General features: G+C 42.1%; 1 protein-coding gene across 9 annotated transcripts in view; it reads left to right on the top strand.

The window, feature by feature from the left end:
* The window catches only part of ADAM22 (ADAM metallopeptidase domain 22), a 196425-nt gene extending 184482 nt beyond the window's left edge, over nt 1-11943 (top strand). For 8 of the 9 annotated variants that reach the window (XM_073334061.1, XM_073334066.1, XM_073334065.1 and 5 more), the window contains 2 exons: nt 6961-7084; nt 8870-9238. In XM_073334061.1, coding sequence (XP_073190162.1) covers nt 6961-7084; nt 8870-8890 — 145 coding nt within the window. In that variant the 3' untranslated portion in view covers nt 8891-9238. Of the gene's footprint in view, nt 1-6960; nt 7085-8869; nt 9239-11318 lie in introns of those variants that run through there. The other variant, XM_073334068.1, reaches the window with a different exon arrangement.
* Nucleotides 11944-16774: the final 4831 nt, after the last annotated feature.

The raw sequence follows: 16774 nt of genomic DNA, 5'->3' as shown, positions 1-16774 counted from the left end.
GGCATTGGTGAGGCCTCATCTGGAGTACTGTGTCCAGTTTTGGGCCGCACACTACAAGAAGGATGTGGAAAAATTGGAAAAAGAGTCCAGCGGAGGGCAACAAAAATGATTAGGGGGCTGGAACACATGACTTATGAGGAGAGGCTGAGGAAACTGGGCTTGTTTAGTCTGTGGAAGAAAGAATGAAGGGGGGATTTGATAGCTGCTTTCAACTACCTGAAAGGGGGTTCCAAAGAGGATGGATCTAGACTGTTCTCATGTGTACCAGATGACAGAACAAGGAGTAATGGTCTCAAGTTGCAGTGGGGGAGGTCTAGGTTGGATATTAGGAAAAACTTTTTCACTAGGAGGCTGGTGAAGCACTGGAATGCGTTACCTAGGGAGTTGGTAGGATCTCCTTCCTTAGAGGTTTTTAAGATCAGGCTTGACAAAGCCCTGGCTGGGATGATTTAGTTGGGGTTGGTCCTGCTTTGAGCAGGGGATTGGACTAGATGACCTCCTGAGGTCTCGTCCAACCCTGATATTCTCTGATTCTAAGAATGAAGACAGTTAATACAGAATAATACTTTTTGGCAGTTGTTTCATTTGTGCTCTCTTTTAAAGAAAGCTGAAATGAACACAGCTGTTTTGTTTACTTCCCTGTTTCTACGCTACCCTCAGTGATGTCAGCATAGTTCTGGGAATAGTGTGTTGTTAAGTGCTGTTGTTGACGCCAGCAGAGGGAAGATAGAATCACAAAACATTGATAACTGCCAAACTATGAGGTTGAAGATTTTCAGAAAACAGAGCATTGTGAGGACTTCCCCCAGCAGACTTTAAAAAAAATGTTAAAAAGTTGGCCCTAGGTTACCTATAGTGGCCTGTTGACCTATTTACTGAACCTTTTCCACAGGGGAGTCAAGTTTGTGTGTATATACATAGATATAATTACTCTTAATGGTTAAAAATCAAAGCTGGCCTTTCTGGTCCCACAAAGCACCCAGCTGTGGGTTCCCCAAATAGGAGAGACCAAGAACTGTAAAGGAGAATTTCATCTGTCACTTACAATCTAGCCCTTCCTTTTATTGTATATGTACAATCTGTGTAAGGGGCAGCATATTGCTGCACAGCCCCAGCAGTGGACAAAGCAGGGAAATAGCTTCCCTGGCTCCTGGCCTTGCTCCAGGGAGAGAGGAGTCTGCTACTGGTCTTACACTAGAGGCAGACTACTTGTCCCTTTCATGCCAGCTCTGTGCCTACTACTGCAGTTTCTCCTGAAAGTAACCTTTTGAACAGTGATCAAGAACTACTTGCAGGCCTCACTGAGGCAAGCCAGGCTCTCAGGATTGCGATGGTATCATTAGAATGTGAACTGTCAAAGCCTTAAGTATGCCAGTCCCATAGACTTATTTGTGCACGAGTGATGCAAAGGGTCCCTCTGAAACACCGAGCTACCCGAGTTTGAGTTACTGCGAATATTTACAGTAATAGGAAATAGTTTACAGAGAATCAAGATTTTCAAGGTGAAAACCCAGACACTTGTCTCGAGGGAGATGGTAGAGGGAGGAGGGTCGGGTGGAGGACGAGTTTCAGGAGGGATGGAGGGGAAGGGAGAATAAGTTTTCCATTCCCCTCTCATATTTTTCTGCTTTGTTTGCTTTTTCCTGTTCTGCGCTTTCTCCTCTGCTCCTTCTCAGCTAGCCACCTAAACCAGCTTTAACTCTGCTTTGCGTCACCAGTTCTAACCTCGAATTTCCAAGTTTTTACCCCACCATCCGTTGCCTTTGTGTGTGAGCACATCTCTGACAGGTCATAGTCACACAGGGCCACCGGGCTCATTTTCTCCCTGTTTCATCTGGACCGGTCAGATTGTGCTTTTTTAAAAAAAGATTTTTTTGTTTCTTTCCTTCCTCCCTTCCTGCCTCATTCACCCCTTTCTCTCAATAGCGCTCTCTCTTCCCTTTTACTTTCAGTTACTCCTTTCTTCTTCATTGCTGTATTTAGTTGCAGTTGTTGGAAAGTACAAGTAAGCTCTGTACTGCGTACTGAAGGCAGGGAGCAGTTTATAGTCACTCATCTTCTCCAGTAATAAGTTCCCACATCATGGCTCCATGATGGAGAAGGCCCTGATTCTCACTCTGACAGGCTCTGTCTGAGGGATTTACAGTTCCTATGGAAAAGAGCTGTTTAATAAAGGCATTGTAATGGCAAGAGCCATTTTCTTAGGTAGGTTGACTCCTTTCTATGGAGAAGAGTAGTGGCGAGGGTGAAATCCTGGCCCTGGTTGAAGCCAATGGCAAAACTCCCATTGACTTCAGTAGAGCCAGGATTTCACCTTGAGACTCTGAAGATAAATGTGTTTAATAAGCTGTGTGAATCTAGCGCTCTGGGCACATGTAGGATCATTTAGAAACTTCATGCAATATTTAGAATGAATATCCCAAAACTGGAACCTCAGCCTATTCTTGCAGATCCACCTTTAGAACTAAAACTCTGCCCCACTTTCAGCTTCTACTCAGCCCTCTTCTTCCTGCACCCCTGAAAAAAGAGAGGACAAATGGGTGTATTTGTGTTTTAAAATAAGGCCTAATCTATACTAGAACAAATATATACTAGTTTAATGCAATCAATCTGGTTAAAATGATGCAAACCCCTAGTACAGATACTCATAAACTGATAATTTACTGATTTAAGCTAAACCAATATAAGCAAGGTTTTATTTCAGTTTGATGGCATTAGGGGTGTGTTTCAGAGCAGCAGCCGTGTTAGTCTGTATTCGCAAAAAGAACAGGAGTACTTGTGGCACCTTAGAGACTAACAAATTTATTTGAGCATAAGCTTTCGTGAGCTACAGCTCACTTCATCGGATGCATTCAGTGGAGAATGGGGTGTGTGCCGCTTTAACCAGAGGGATTTTTAAATTGATTTAGTGCAGTTTACAAAATGAGGTGATAAACAGCACTGCTGAGGAATAAGGGGCATCCAGCATAGCTGTCTTCTCTAATTTTGACAGTAGTTGTGTTTTAGGAGATCATGTGTCATTAAGCTGTGGGCTATGTGACATTTATTTCAAGCCATCCCTTTTGACCGCAACATTGTCTAAACCACTGGTGTCGTTTTGAAACCCAATGTGATTACAAAAGTCTCTTAGTTTCCGCTTCAAACACAGACACAAAAAATGAGTCGTTAACTCATCCTTCTTGATCTCAGACCCCAGGATGAAAACTTCCAGACCCCCCGAGATTCATGGCTTCATTTTGGGTTGCTAGTGAAATCTGTGATCAAACCTTCCATACAATGTGCAGGAATGAATTAAACTTATGAGTTTCCTTGTATTTCAGGCCTTGCATGTGAGTTCAGATGAAAACATGAAAGTTAACAGATGCGAAACCATGAGAACTGAAACCCATGGTAAAAGCTCAATGAAACCCACCTGACCCCAAACTGCAGAGTTTTGTCCAGCGCTAACCCTGGTACTACCCGCAAGTATCCCTCTAGCTGGATGCTGACTTTCTTCCATACTGTAAATGAGAAAGTTGTTACATGGCTCTCTCATTTAAAGTGCATATAAATCTGGGATACACAGCACATAAACAGTGGCAGGATAGAGTCTTTAGCATGATATTTTCAACAGTACAGCATTTTACAAGTAAAAAAAAATCAGTGATTGTGCATCTGACTCCGTGCACAGCTGAACTTGTGATGTGTTTTCACATTCTGTACAGGTGGCACATTAGTCAAGACCATTAAAAAAAAATCCAGAGTACCTAAATGAGTAGCAGAAATAAGTGGCCAGGGATTGTGAGGGAAGGGCATGTTTATCTATTTAAGTGTGCAACTGCATTTTCAATGTAGTAGGCCTCCAACTGGGCATCTAAATTTCACAGATGTGGGTGTAACTGGTGCGCCTCGAAACACTTTAGGTTTGCTCATTGCCATTGGTATTTGTATGCCAGGTAGGTAGCTGTATAGGCAGTAACGTGTGCACACAATGGCTCGTGCACAGGTGGGCCTTTTGTAGGAGCAACACACTGGCAAACCGTTTTGTGGGTGTACCAGTTTCACGCCCAGTTTGAAAATGTAGCATTGTGCGTGCATGGAGAACTGATTTATTCAGAAGCATTTTCCCTGGAGATCGTTTTCTATTTCCTTTAAGGCAAAGCAAAAATTTTTCTTGGGTAATACACATCTGATTTTGAAATCATTTGCAAAATTCCTTATATACTGTTTCTACAAAGTTTATAAGACAAAAAAAACCCACTACAGTGACAAACATAGAAAACCAAAAGAAGACGACGCATACACATTGTAAATCTGTGATAGGTGGTTATAAATGAGACCTAACAAAGATAGTTGTGATATAATAAAAATGTTGGAGAATCTAGCCCATTACACCAAATTCTGCTCCTCATTACATCTGTGCAACCCCTGTAAGTCCAGTAGGACTTTAGGGATGTGCCTGGGAGCAGACCTTGAAACATATCTATTTCTGATCCTCCCACCCCTCCCAGTGACAAACCGCGGGTCAGATTGGGCCATTTACGCTTTGGCCAGTGATGCAGAGCTGTAGTTTCCACCGGGTAAGCTAGGAATCCTCCCCAGGGACCCTGCCGCAGAGAGAGAATGTGCATCCGCCACCATTCCTTGGGCTGCCGCTGCTTGCTTCTGTCTCTGTGCAACTGCCCACCCCTGCACAGTCTGGTGCGGGGCGGGGGTAGGACCATAGCCTTGCTTCCTCTCTGTGCTTCCTCTTCTTGGGGTGGCTTGCATCACCAAGAGGAGCAGTAGGAGGGAGCATAGCCTGATCCTGGGATGAAGAAGGATGTTCTCTTCCCTGATCCGTATACATCCACACACACACACTTCGGCCATGATATTGAGATAAACATCTTATTCTCAGATAAAGACCTCAGAATCCAAAGTGAACACCCTCAGTTCTTATCTCCTGCTACTTCATATTTTGTGTTTTAAAAAATGAAAATGAAGGGTTTTTAATTTTTAGGTCTCATTATCAGTGTAAAATAGGCTCCTGGTTTTCTTTTTGACTACGGAGCCCATTGTTCCTTTGAATGAGGGAGAAAAATACCATTACGAACCTTTGTCAGTGCAAATGAGATTAGCATTAGTGAGAGGACAGGTCTGAAAAATTGTGAGCCTTTCCCTTGATTTTTAAAAACAGCCTGATTTTTCGCATTGGCAGTTTGCTGTTCAGTTAGGCTTGCAATGTTGCACACAAAAATACTTTATTTCATATTTCAGTAGAGGCCTAAAATTGTCAGCCTGCAAATCTCTGTGTGTGTGTTGGTCTATCACACTTTGTGCTCAAAATGCAGTTACTTTTTAATATCGTAAAGAACTGTACGGCTATAATCTCGTTCTTTCCTAAACTAGTATGACATTTGGGAGATTACAGCACAGGACTTTAGAAGTACAGTACATGTACATTGGTGACATCAATTGCACACCTGTCACAAGCTCCTATGTAATTTCCATTGATACCTTGCTGGTCATAACTACCATCAGCCATTGTTCGTAGGGGAAACAAGCTTGCAGTTATAGGCAATCGCAGACACAATCATGACAATGTATTAGACTAAAAAAGTTTTTTAAAAACGCTTTACGTTTAAATGAGTTGCTATTAAATATAACAGAGAGCAAAGTTTTCATCAGACCATTCCAGAGCCTTTAGCCTGTTTCTGCGCCTACACTGGTATATAAGGGCCCAACCCTACAAAAACTTACTACTGGGCATTGTATTGACTACTATGAGTAGTCCTGTTTGACTTGAGCTCTGATGACTGTGATGTTAATGTAGCTCACCACTGCAGCCTCTTGCTGTGTGTGCAGTGGTTGAGAATGTGCATGCAGAAACGGAGTGGCAACATTTTCCTCAAGCACATCCTAGAAATGGAGCATGTAGGTAAAAGTGCTCAAGAAGTGTGTGAGGGACATGGCCACATGCAAATGGCAGCCAGATGCAGGCCCCTTGTCAAAGTTTGGCCTTCTGTCTGCAAAATGAAACTAACGAGCTAGGGTAATTTAGATTTTCTACTTCCAGGGTTTTTTTTTCTTCTTCTTCTCTATTATCCAAAGATGGGGCCCTCATAGGATTCTCTCATTGGATAAAAGTGCAGAATCTTAAAAGGGAAGTGTCGAGATTTTCCCACGTGTAAAATTCCAGTCAATAAAGTCCTGCCACCTTATTGACGTAAAAAGAATGCCTTTCATGTGATACAAACATTGACTTGCTCCTGCTTACTCTGCTCACCTTGTACAGAAATGCTGATTGCAGTTGATTAATCAGTCCATTTTTGTATATTCTCATCAGACTCTTTCTTTGGCTGGAACACTATGCACTGTTTGATGCTTGCATGTCTAATAATTTGTTGTTAGCACTTTGTATTTGCCTTTGTTTCTTCACAACTAACAGTTTGGCCTCCAAGCGCATGCATTTTATGTAAATTAATATAATATGTATAAATAGTAGTTTATCCACTGTGTTCATATTTTAGCATTGTAATGTATAAAAGCTATTTAAAAGACCACTATTTACTGCCATTTATTCACTCCCTGGTAGAATATTTAGTTGTGAATATACTAGCATTGTTTATATTTAAAGGTCAGTGTCCTTTCTTTGTTTTAGTTCTCTATTCTATCGGTGACTTGGTTTGTTAACTTTATAATGATAAGATATGATGCTATGTAATATAGTTTAAGAAAATGATTATTATGGGAAACTACACTAATGAAAGATAAGAAGCAGCCTTAAGTTTTCCTTCCAGTATTAAGGAAGCTGTAAGCATTTGAGTGATTTTTATTTATAATCATTTAATGTTTAGAGTAATGATCAATTTTTTTCTAATACTGAGTTCATAAAGTATGCATTTACATTCTGAATCAAGCTTCCAAGTACTTGCAGTTGCTGTTGAAGTTCTGGTGCCCAAAGACATCATATTTATTTTGTGTGTTTCAACATCTCAGGACTCTGTCTCCTGCAAAGTCTCCATCTTCCTCCACTGGATCTATTGCCTCCAGCAGAAAATACCCATACCCGATGCCTCCACTTCCTGATGAGGAGAAGAAAGCTAACAGACAAAGTGCCAGGGTATGTGTCTCTCCTTCTTTATATATAGTCAGAGGAAAACTCTTAATTAAGGAAATATTTAAATGTGGCCCCCTCATGCTTGGACATTGTATTGCAGGGGATTTCCTGCTCGCACTCTTTGATGGCCACTTCCTTAGCCCCGCAATGGCCAGTTCCAGACAGCATTTTCTCCCGATCCCTGCTCTGGGTCTCTTGTGACTTGGCCCTCTGGCCAAGCCTCATAATCATTCAGTCCTCTTAAGGGGAGAATAAAAGTCCAACTTAAAGTTCAAATAATGTCAATATTTATAGTTCATCTGCCCCTCTCAGGCTTGGCTGAAATCCTGTGCTTCCTGGCCCATTCAGAGCTTCTCTTCCTTCACCAGGAACTCCAGCATTGTGCCTCCGAGGATATCCTGGCTCCTTGTAGGCCCTATCTTAGGGCTCCCTCACAGGAGCCTACTCTGCTCCCTGTGGGTCTCTTTCTCCTGTTGCAGGCCCTAACTCAAGGCTCTCTCTCACTGGAGCCTACCCTGCTCCTAGTGGCTGATTCAGTCTGATTTCCTCTGGCACTTCCCACAGGAGAACTATCCTTGTTCCTCTATCCAGGGTCTTCCTTCTCTGAATTAAGCACATAAGAACAGCCATACTGGGTCAGACCAATGGTCTGTTTAATCCAGATTCCTATCTTCTGGGTGGTCAATGGCAGATGCTCGAGAGGGAATGCCCAGAACAGGCAATCATCAAGGGATACATCCCCTGTCATCCACTCCCAGTTACCCTCCCTGCTTCACCACTACAGCTGGGGTCATTCTTTCCAATTAAGCCCCATTAGATCCAGCTGGGTTCTCTAATTGGCCTTTATGTTGCCAGCTCCTCCGTGAGGGTGAGGGATAGCTGCCTTAAAGGGCCAGCCAGCCTGCAACATAGTGACTAATTTTGCTGTCAGTCTTTAAAAGGAAAACAGAGACCGATTCCTAGATATGCCAGAGCAGCAGCCAAAACTGGGGAGCTGTGCAGACACAGGAGCCAGTCTTCCTCCTCTCTAAGCTTGGAGACTGCTGGGGGCTGAGCTGGCTTCTAGCACAAGACTTCTTTAACTTGTGCTGGCAGATAACGAATCCTAAAAAAACTGTTCCTGGCCAGGATTTCTGGAGTGTATTGTCTATTGCCAGCGCTGTCTAAATTACACTGGGACCTGCTCCAACCCCTAGAGCGGCCCAGAATAGGCAGGGCTAAAGCCACTTTCGTGTCCCCATAGCGCTGTGTTGCGAGCTCTGGGCTGCTATACTCAGAGGCACAGCACAGAATCTCACCCACTGAGTTGTGGTCAAGGAGATCTTGGGCCAGCACAGTGCAGGCAGAGGGGTACAAAGGAAGTTAAGCCACACTTATTTCCCCCAGTCATGGGGCTGCCTGAGTACCTATCCAGTCCCCTGGCATAAATTAAAGAAGTTCTGAGCAGGCAAATTGTAGGGGGAAATTTTGTGCTCTCTCTAACCTTAGTTATGATAACATCAGTTTTAGTTGTAACAATAGTGAGTAAAAGCATTCTGACACAAGCTTGATAGTTTAAGTTGACATTGTTTCTTCAACTCTATTCTCCCAGTCCTAGGCTTTTATTATGCAGCTTTCAGTCCTGTTGAAATGTTTCCGATCGTTTGATAACATTGTGATATGAATAGATATCCACTAGGAACTAGAGACCTAAAAAAGCAGCCTTTCTTCCCCAACAAAACTCTCATATAATTTAGTTAATAACTGTATTATAACTTTGTATATGTGTGTTCCTTTCCCCCCCTCCAGCTATGGGAGACTTCCATTTAGTTCTACAGTTTACCTAGGTGACATCAGAACTGTTTACTTCAAATTTTATAGAAACTCAGCATCACTGAGTCATTGCACATTCATCTGCTCTTCAGACAATTTGAAAGAACAACAGAGATGCCAGTGATCACAGAGAGAACCTGCTCTCAAACCCAAGGGGAAAAAAACAACATGTTTTGCTGTTGATTAGAATTCTATTAAATCTGTAAAGAATAACCAAAAATCACAAAAATTAACATGGGATAAATAGATTGAATATGATAAGAGTATTTTGCATGATGACCAATATGTGTAGAAATACAACTAAAATTCATGTACAAGTCCCAAATAAAAGAAGTTTTTCTTTGGTTTATGCAGTCCCAAATAACAACAAAATTGAGTTCAGAATTTTGTATTCTGAAGCACGTGACCAATGTAAACATTATGCTATGTGCATGAACTCTCTGTTCTTTATTTTCCACAAGTAAGGGGTAAACCACATACTGTAGTATAAATTAGCATGCAAGAGTAAGAAATGTAGAATTTTACTACAGGATCTTAAGTTTTGAGAGGCATAAACTTCAAACAAACAAGAACTATATCTTTTTTACCTTTTGTGTTTATAATCTCCATATACAAATTGTATATATGCAAACATTTTAAAATGTGAAAACAGCTGTAACACACATGTATTTTGCCAAATGCCTAAAGAAACAGTCATGACTAACATCATCACACTTCAAGTGTTCTGAATATTATGAGCAGACAGCTTTGGAAATACAACAGTTCTACTACTGTAAATGTGTTTCTCAGCACACTGGTGTTTGACCAAAATCTCCACAATCTGGGAATATATTTGTTATAATCAACAGAAAAACCAAAGTTCAATGATGCTTTGGCTTAAATCACCACCTAAGGAACCAGCAAAAATAAGTTGTCTGATAGTGGTGATGTGTGTTTGTCTCCTCTCACACTGGTATAAATCAGGAACAATCCCACTGAAATCAGAGCTGGAGTCTTTAACTAACAGTGAACATACATTTACTGGAAACTGAGGAGTATTCCAAGGTCGTCAGCTAAGGCGGTGGAAGTGGGGTCTCTATGGCAGATTTGGGATGGGGGTGTGTGTGTGTAAAGCACGTCAGACCCAATGCTGGAGCAACACGGCAGAGTATACAGCTTGTGATGGGCATGATGCTATCATAGTACTATACAAAAACTGAAAGCTAGGCAACTGGCCAATCCCTTTTTTTTCCCTGGTATCACTTGTACCATGTATTACCATACTGTGGGTATGCCCACACTGTTGCTGGGAGTAAGTCTCGCAGCACGGGCAGACAGACTCACACTAGCAAGGCTTGAGCTAGTGCGCTAACAATAGCTATGTGGACTTTGTGGCTCCAGCAGAGGCTCAGGCTAGCCATTTGAGCTGAAGCCTAGAGGTTGGGTGCTCTTGAGCTTGGTTGGCTAGCCGGAGTCTCTGCCAGAGCCACACAGCTATTTTTAGAGTGCTGGCTCAAGCCCCAGTCTGTCTATCCTGGCTGGGCGGCTCACTGCCACCTGCCGTGTAGACATACCCTACACATGCAGCAGCAGAGGTCTCCTTTGCAGTTAGCATGGGCCTTGAGCTGAATACAAGTGGATCCAGACCAATGAAATTGAAGAGGCAAAAAGAAACTCATTACGAAGGAGACATGCAGCAAGATGGCATTAGCCTGACTTCTGGTCAACTGTATGCAGTGTGCTAAAGGATGTAGAGTAGATATAGTTACAACATCTGAAGGATTCCAAAGGATGCTGTAACATCCCTGGGCATTTTCAATTGTAAATGTTCTTTAAATAATAAAAATGGCAATTATAAATCAGCTGAAACACCTCTCCTGTCAGTACCTCTCCAGAAGTGACAAATGTCCAGCCCTCTGGTAATTCCATTGCAGAACAAAAGATATCTTCTAATAAGAAATATTAGAATACATGGCCCACAGTGATATAATCGATTAGATGCTGATGGGAACATAATGTGTGCTTCTGAATCTTCTACCTCTTTCACATATTCCTTTAGTAAGTGGAATCTACTTACTAAATTTACCACTTACAGCCTTTTAATGTAACAGAGTTCAGTTTATCAAATTTCTCTCTCTGATTAAAGCAAGTCAAATTTAGAGGAGTCCAGTGGCACCTTAAAGACTAACAGATTTATTTGGGAATAAGCTTTTGTGGGTAAAAAACCCACTTCAAGTTGTTTTTTACCCACAAAAGCTTATGCCCAAATAAATCTGTTAGTCTTTAAGGTGCCACCGGACTCCTTGCTGTTTTTGTGGATACATGGCTACCCCTCTGATACTTAGTCAAATTTAGGTTAGTTTTAAATTTAAGACATTTTTAAAGATGTCAGCAACTGTTAAGTAGGTAAGATTTTTAGAAGTATTATATTTTATTTATAAGACAGTGTGCAGGTTTACATCTACACAACACTGGCCTAGCAGAGGAACTTATCCCCTTCATGGCAAGAGATTTTGGTAAGCGTTGTGACTTATTACAGTTATGAATGAGAACAGAGAGTGTGGGTTTGAAAAGCATTGGCATCCACAATGGTTTTGGGCAAAGATTCTGCACTTTAATGCAGATAATAGATTTGTCGGTACAGAAGTATGTAATTGATTAGTTTTGGAACCGACCTGAAGAAGTGCTCTGTGTAGCTCAAAAGTTTGTCTCGCTCACCAGCAGAAGTAAGTCCAGTAAAAGATATTACCTCACCTACCTTGTCTCTCTAGTTTTGCAAAGGTTTAGTTTGAACGTAGGCCAAAGACAACAGGACAGAGAACTGTTAATGTACATCTTATGGAAGAAGGGTCTGAGCCATAGCCAAGGCTGGCTCTAGGATTTTTGCTGCCCCAAGCAAAAAATTTTTTGGCTGCCCCCACTTTTTTTTTCGTGTCCCCCCGCCCCCGGCTCCACCCCAACTCTGCCCCTTTGCAACCCCTTCCCCAAATTCCTAGCCCCACCTCCTCCCCAGCGTGCCGCATTTCCCCTCCCCCATTGCTTCCTGTGGCTTCCCCCCCCACTGCAACCCCCCGCCCTAGCTCACCTCCGCTCCGCCTGCTCCCCTGGACACGCCGCCGCTCCACTTCCCCTCCCTCCCTCTCAGGCGAGGGAGAGGCAGCGCGTTCGGGGAGCAGGCGGAGCGGAGGTGAGCGAGGGGGAGCGCAGAAAGTAAGGGGAGGGGTAGAGGAACCGCTCCCCGCCCCAGCTCGCCTCCGCTCCACCACCGCTGCCTCCCCTGAGCGCGCTGCCACTCAGCTTCTCCTCCCTCCCTCCCAGGCTTGCTGCACCAAACAGCTGTTTCACGCAGGGCAAGCCTGGGAGGGAGGGGGAGAGGCGGAGCGGCGGTGGCGGGCTCAGGGGAGCAGGCGGAGGTGAGCTGGGGCAGCGGGGGCACATTTCTAGGGGCAGCATGGCCAGCGCCAGAATGCCACCCCTAGAAATGTGCCGACCCAAGCACCTGCTTGTTTTGCTGGTGCCTAGAGCCGGCCCTGTCCATAGCCCACTGAAGTCAATGGGACTCCTTTTGCCATCAAGGGACTTTTTGAATCAGGCCCTTAAATATTTCTCCCAAATAAGGAAATTCTTATGTAAAAATGACCAACTCATTGTTCTACCACAAGGAAGATAACTTTTCTCCATGCATTAGTTTTTTGTCCTTAGTAACTGAAATGTTTATCATGTGCCTTTTCTATTTTGTTTGAATACAAACTCGTGTGTAATTTTGAATAATCTTGTTTATATTTTTCTATATATTCATTCGTTCCTCCCTTTCCATTAAGACACAACAAGATTTGGTGGCCGAAACTGAATGTAATGTAGTGGCAGATTATATAACATTCATAGTATCTTGTTTTGAAAATGAATAGGTCTCCTAATTGTATTATCTATGTTGTATTCTGTGCTTGCAGCCTTTTTCTCTTTCTGGTGTCACTCATTTGTAGGATTTGATGATACCGCTATTTGTGTGTAGGGTAATTTAATGGACATGATTGACATTTGGAGATATGCAGTGATTGGTAATCTAGATGTAAGCACTAAATTTAAATTAAATAAATATTGGCTTTCGCTTTGGTATTCTAGACCAGTGGGTCCCAAACTTGTTCCGCCGCTTGTGCAAGGAAAGCCCCTGGCGGGCTGGGTTGGGTTGTTTACCTGCCGCGTCTGCAGGTTCGGCCAATTGCGGCTCCCAGTGGCCACGGTTCGCTGCTCCAGGCCAATGGGAGCTGCTGGAAGCGGCACGGGCCGAGGGATCACTGGGAGCTGCGATTAGCCAAACCTGCGGTTGCGGCAGATAAACAAACCGGCCCGGCCCACCAGGGGCTTTCCCTGCACAAGCGGCGGAACAAGTTTGGGAACCACTGCCCTAGAGAGTGAAAACACCTGGCACTTAATGGAAATTTTGCCTTTTTTCAAATGCATTCTGGAGGAAAATTCTGCACTAAGTTAGTGACCTGAACAGTAAATTAAGTAATTGTACAAAAACAGGAACTTGTAGGGTGTATGAACCTCAAATGCCAATGAAGATTGACCAGGTTAAACCCAGAACAGTTGTTTGGTTTTTGTATTACATAATTTGCCACTAGTTTAGTTTAATGCCTCTGAAAGAAGCTAGCTGGATAACAGGCCGCTGTAATCACACAAGTTGCAGCACATGCAGTGGTGATATCAGCTGCCATGCAAAACTTCACCCTGCTCAAGATGGAGCAACTACAGAGTGGAGAAGATACACAGTCGTCATGGCCCATCAAGTTAATGGGCTTTTCTGCTGAGTCTTCCAATATGGGTGCCAGCTGTGATGCACACACCTGCTGATGAAGGGTGCTGAGAGGTCACTAAGGCCCATCTCCTCAAAGGGATTTAGGCTCCTTACTTCCATTGAAATCAAATGAAGTTAGGTACCTAAATACCTTGAGGGATCTGGGCCTAAATTATTTCAAACGTGCCATAAATAGGTGCCTGATAATAAGGATTTTTACTAGTAAAGTGAGCTATATTTAAAAGCAATGATCTCCGTTTCATACTGTGGGCTAAGAATGTTGTATATTTAAAATAAGATTAATATGAGCAATATGTTGAGGATTGAAAAGCAGGTACTGCATTCAAATAGAAACTTTGCACCATGCTTGTGCTCTTCTGTGTATTAAATTCTTCATGCCACAGCTTACCTGCTGATGATGGATGTGCTGAGAATCAAGCTATCAACAAGGAGGAGGTAACATCATAAGGAACCCATGCTACAGTTTCTGATGAACAAATTCATACAATGTATCAGAAATGTCCGATTGCTAATTTGCACATTAGTATTATATGCAAACAAGTAAGCACATCTAGTTAAAAAAGTTTCAATTCTTTAATTATACAGTGTGTCTGTGTATAAATATGTTGTGAATTTAACCTTAAGTCTCATGAGATTTTTCTGGACATGTTTCTTTAAGTACAGATACTTATAAATGACTAACAGTTTTCTCCTTGGTGTCTGAGACTTTGAACCTGCTAAGCTGATGTATGTAGGCCCCATGTATACAGTACATTTTACTGTCTTGGGTGATTATAAAATAATGGGCCTTTAGAGCATGGCTACAATTAAAAAGAGAGAGAACTTTGACAACAGAGTAGATATCAAGCCTTTTCCTTCCCCTCCCATCTCCACTGGTGTTAATTTAACTCATCTGAGCCTATCTACACCAGTGCAACAACTGTTTTCAACATCAAGGCCAGAAATAGCCACATTTGCTGGTGTAGGACCTTCTACACTACAATTTCTAACCAAATATGTAACCAGTTTGTTGCTTGGTCGGCTGAGCGTGGTTTGTGGACAGACATTCCTGCATGTAAATTGTAAAAACTATCGGACATTTTAACCAACACCTCCTTACAGGTTTGGCTCCTCCATCCATGTGTGCCATAGGACATCCTAGCATGCATTGTCTCACATGCTGCTGATGCCCCACAGTGTGCATAGCTTCCATGCATTATCCCCTCTATTGGGCAATATGGGATTGCTGGCCAGACTCGTGTGACTGTTGGTGTCAGCCTGTGTGGATAGCACAGAACTTTTTAAAAGTATTTCTCAGGCCCATGGGATAGAGTCTGAGCCTCCAGAACAGTTTTCAACAACCATTTGGGAAAAGTCCACAACTGTGTTGCTTAAAGCAGGTAACAGGAACAAGTGCTGGAAACCATGGCAGGAAATAGTAATGCTGTACTGTGTTGGGGTTTTAAGGGCCTGTCTTACACTGGGCAAACTTTATACCTGGTTTTAAAACCAATTCAGCTAAGCCAGTCGGGCTTTGTTAACTCTCAAAACCAGATCTAAACCACAGCTTCCATCAGTTTTAAAGTCACTTTAGCGGAACCAGTCTGAACTTTTCTGCAGTATAGACAGACCTGAATTGCCACGGGATTCAGAGAGAAATGAGGATTAGGGGAAATACAAAGAACAAGGCAACTAAAAAGCACACTCTGCGGAGGGAGGGCTGAGTGACTCAGAAGTCAGAGTGGGGTATGAATTCAGCTGGTAACATTTTTAACGCTGGTGTTAGTTACAGGAGTTCAAAACCTAGACACCAATTTATTTGTGTTTCTCTGCATTATTATGACTTTAAAAGGTTTTCTTTTTAAAAACTTACACAAGGCCTTAAGACTGTATTCAAGCTTTAGCATGCTGAGTATTTTTTTACAAGCAGGTTAGAAACGCCTGTAAATTTGCCTGACTGACCTTCAAGTATAGTGGTGCTAGCAGATAAACATACAATACTGTAAGGCTGTAATACAGTAAGTGCTAATATATCATATTGTAATAGCAGAAGGATTTCTGCTCACAAACTTTGTATTTTATGCTAGGGAATAATCTACTGTAGGTTCAAACTATGAGTATATGATCTGTTTTTTTCTTATGGGTAAAAAATGTTTCAGTACTTAGTGTTTTATATAGAATATTGTACTTTTCATTTTTTATTACAATCATTGCATAGATGCAAAATGTTATTTTTCCAAAATAGCAAATTATGGACTGTTTAAACTGCAGGAGAAAATACTATTTACAATATGACCACGTTCAGAAAAGCTTTTGGCATTGTACATATCAGTAGAGTCTGCCAGCTTTGTTTTGTGCTAGTATTTTTATTGTGTGTTGCTATAAAAAGCTCTATTAATTTCTGGAGCTACCCCCTTAAGTAAAACATTCATAGTGGACAAGTACTTAGTTTCACCATTGGGGACTGGTTAAAGTGGACATAAACAATCACTTTGCAAATCATTGTCTTTGCTACCTGAAACCCTCCTAATTCTTACACTACATTACAGAAACATCAGATTTTGACAAACACCAACAAGCAATGCTGCACATTTTTTCATTGCAGCTTTGAGTGTGATATTTTTGACAAACGTTAGAGGCATTGGGCTGTTCAAGTGAGTGAAACTGGCTTTCCTATAGCTAAACAAAACATTGCTTTTATAAAATAAACTCGTAATTTGGGGTTCTAAATTCTTGCAGTTTTATTAACATCGTAATAACCACTTCTATGAGAGTATTTAATACAAATGCCTGTGGTTTTAAATGTTACTGACATATTGTAACATCAGTAAAGTGACTTTCAATGAATAAGGCTGTGGTGTGTATGCATTTTTTAAAATTCATATATAGATACCTTTTGTTAAAAGGCCTCTTAAATAAGAACACTCAACATTCAGCAGAGATACCCAGTTTACCACAGTGGACTCCAAATACTTTTAAACAACACTATAGATGCAGCATGGTAAATAGCAGGGCAAGCCTCTCACACAATGACTTCCTAGCATGCCCCAGATGTGTGCAAGAGGAACTATCTGAAGAGATAAGAGCCTAGTTTTTGTTTCTCT

The sequence above is a fragment of the Lepidochelys kempii genome, chromosome 2, assembly GCF_965140265.1.
Source record: "Lepidochelys kempii isolate rLepKem1 chromosome 2, rLepKem1.hap2, whole genome shotgun sequence".
Classification (NCBI taxonomy): domain Eukaryota; kingdom Metazoa; phylum Chordata; order Testudines; family Cheloniidae; genus Lepidochelys; species Lepidochelys kempii.
Note: the sequence above shows the minus strand (reverse complement) of the source record. Positions and strands in the feature narration are given on the sequence as shown.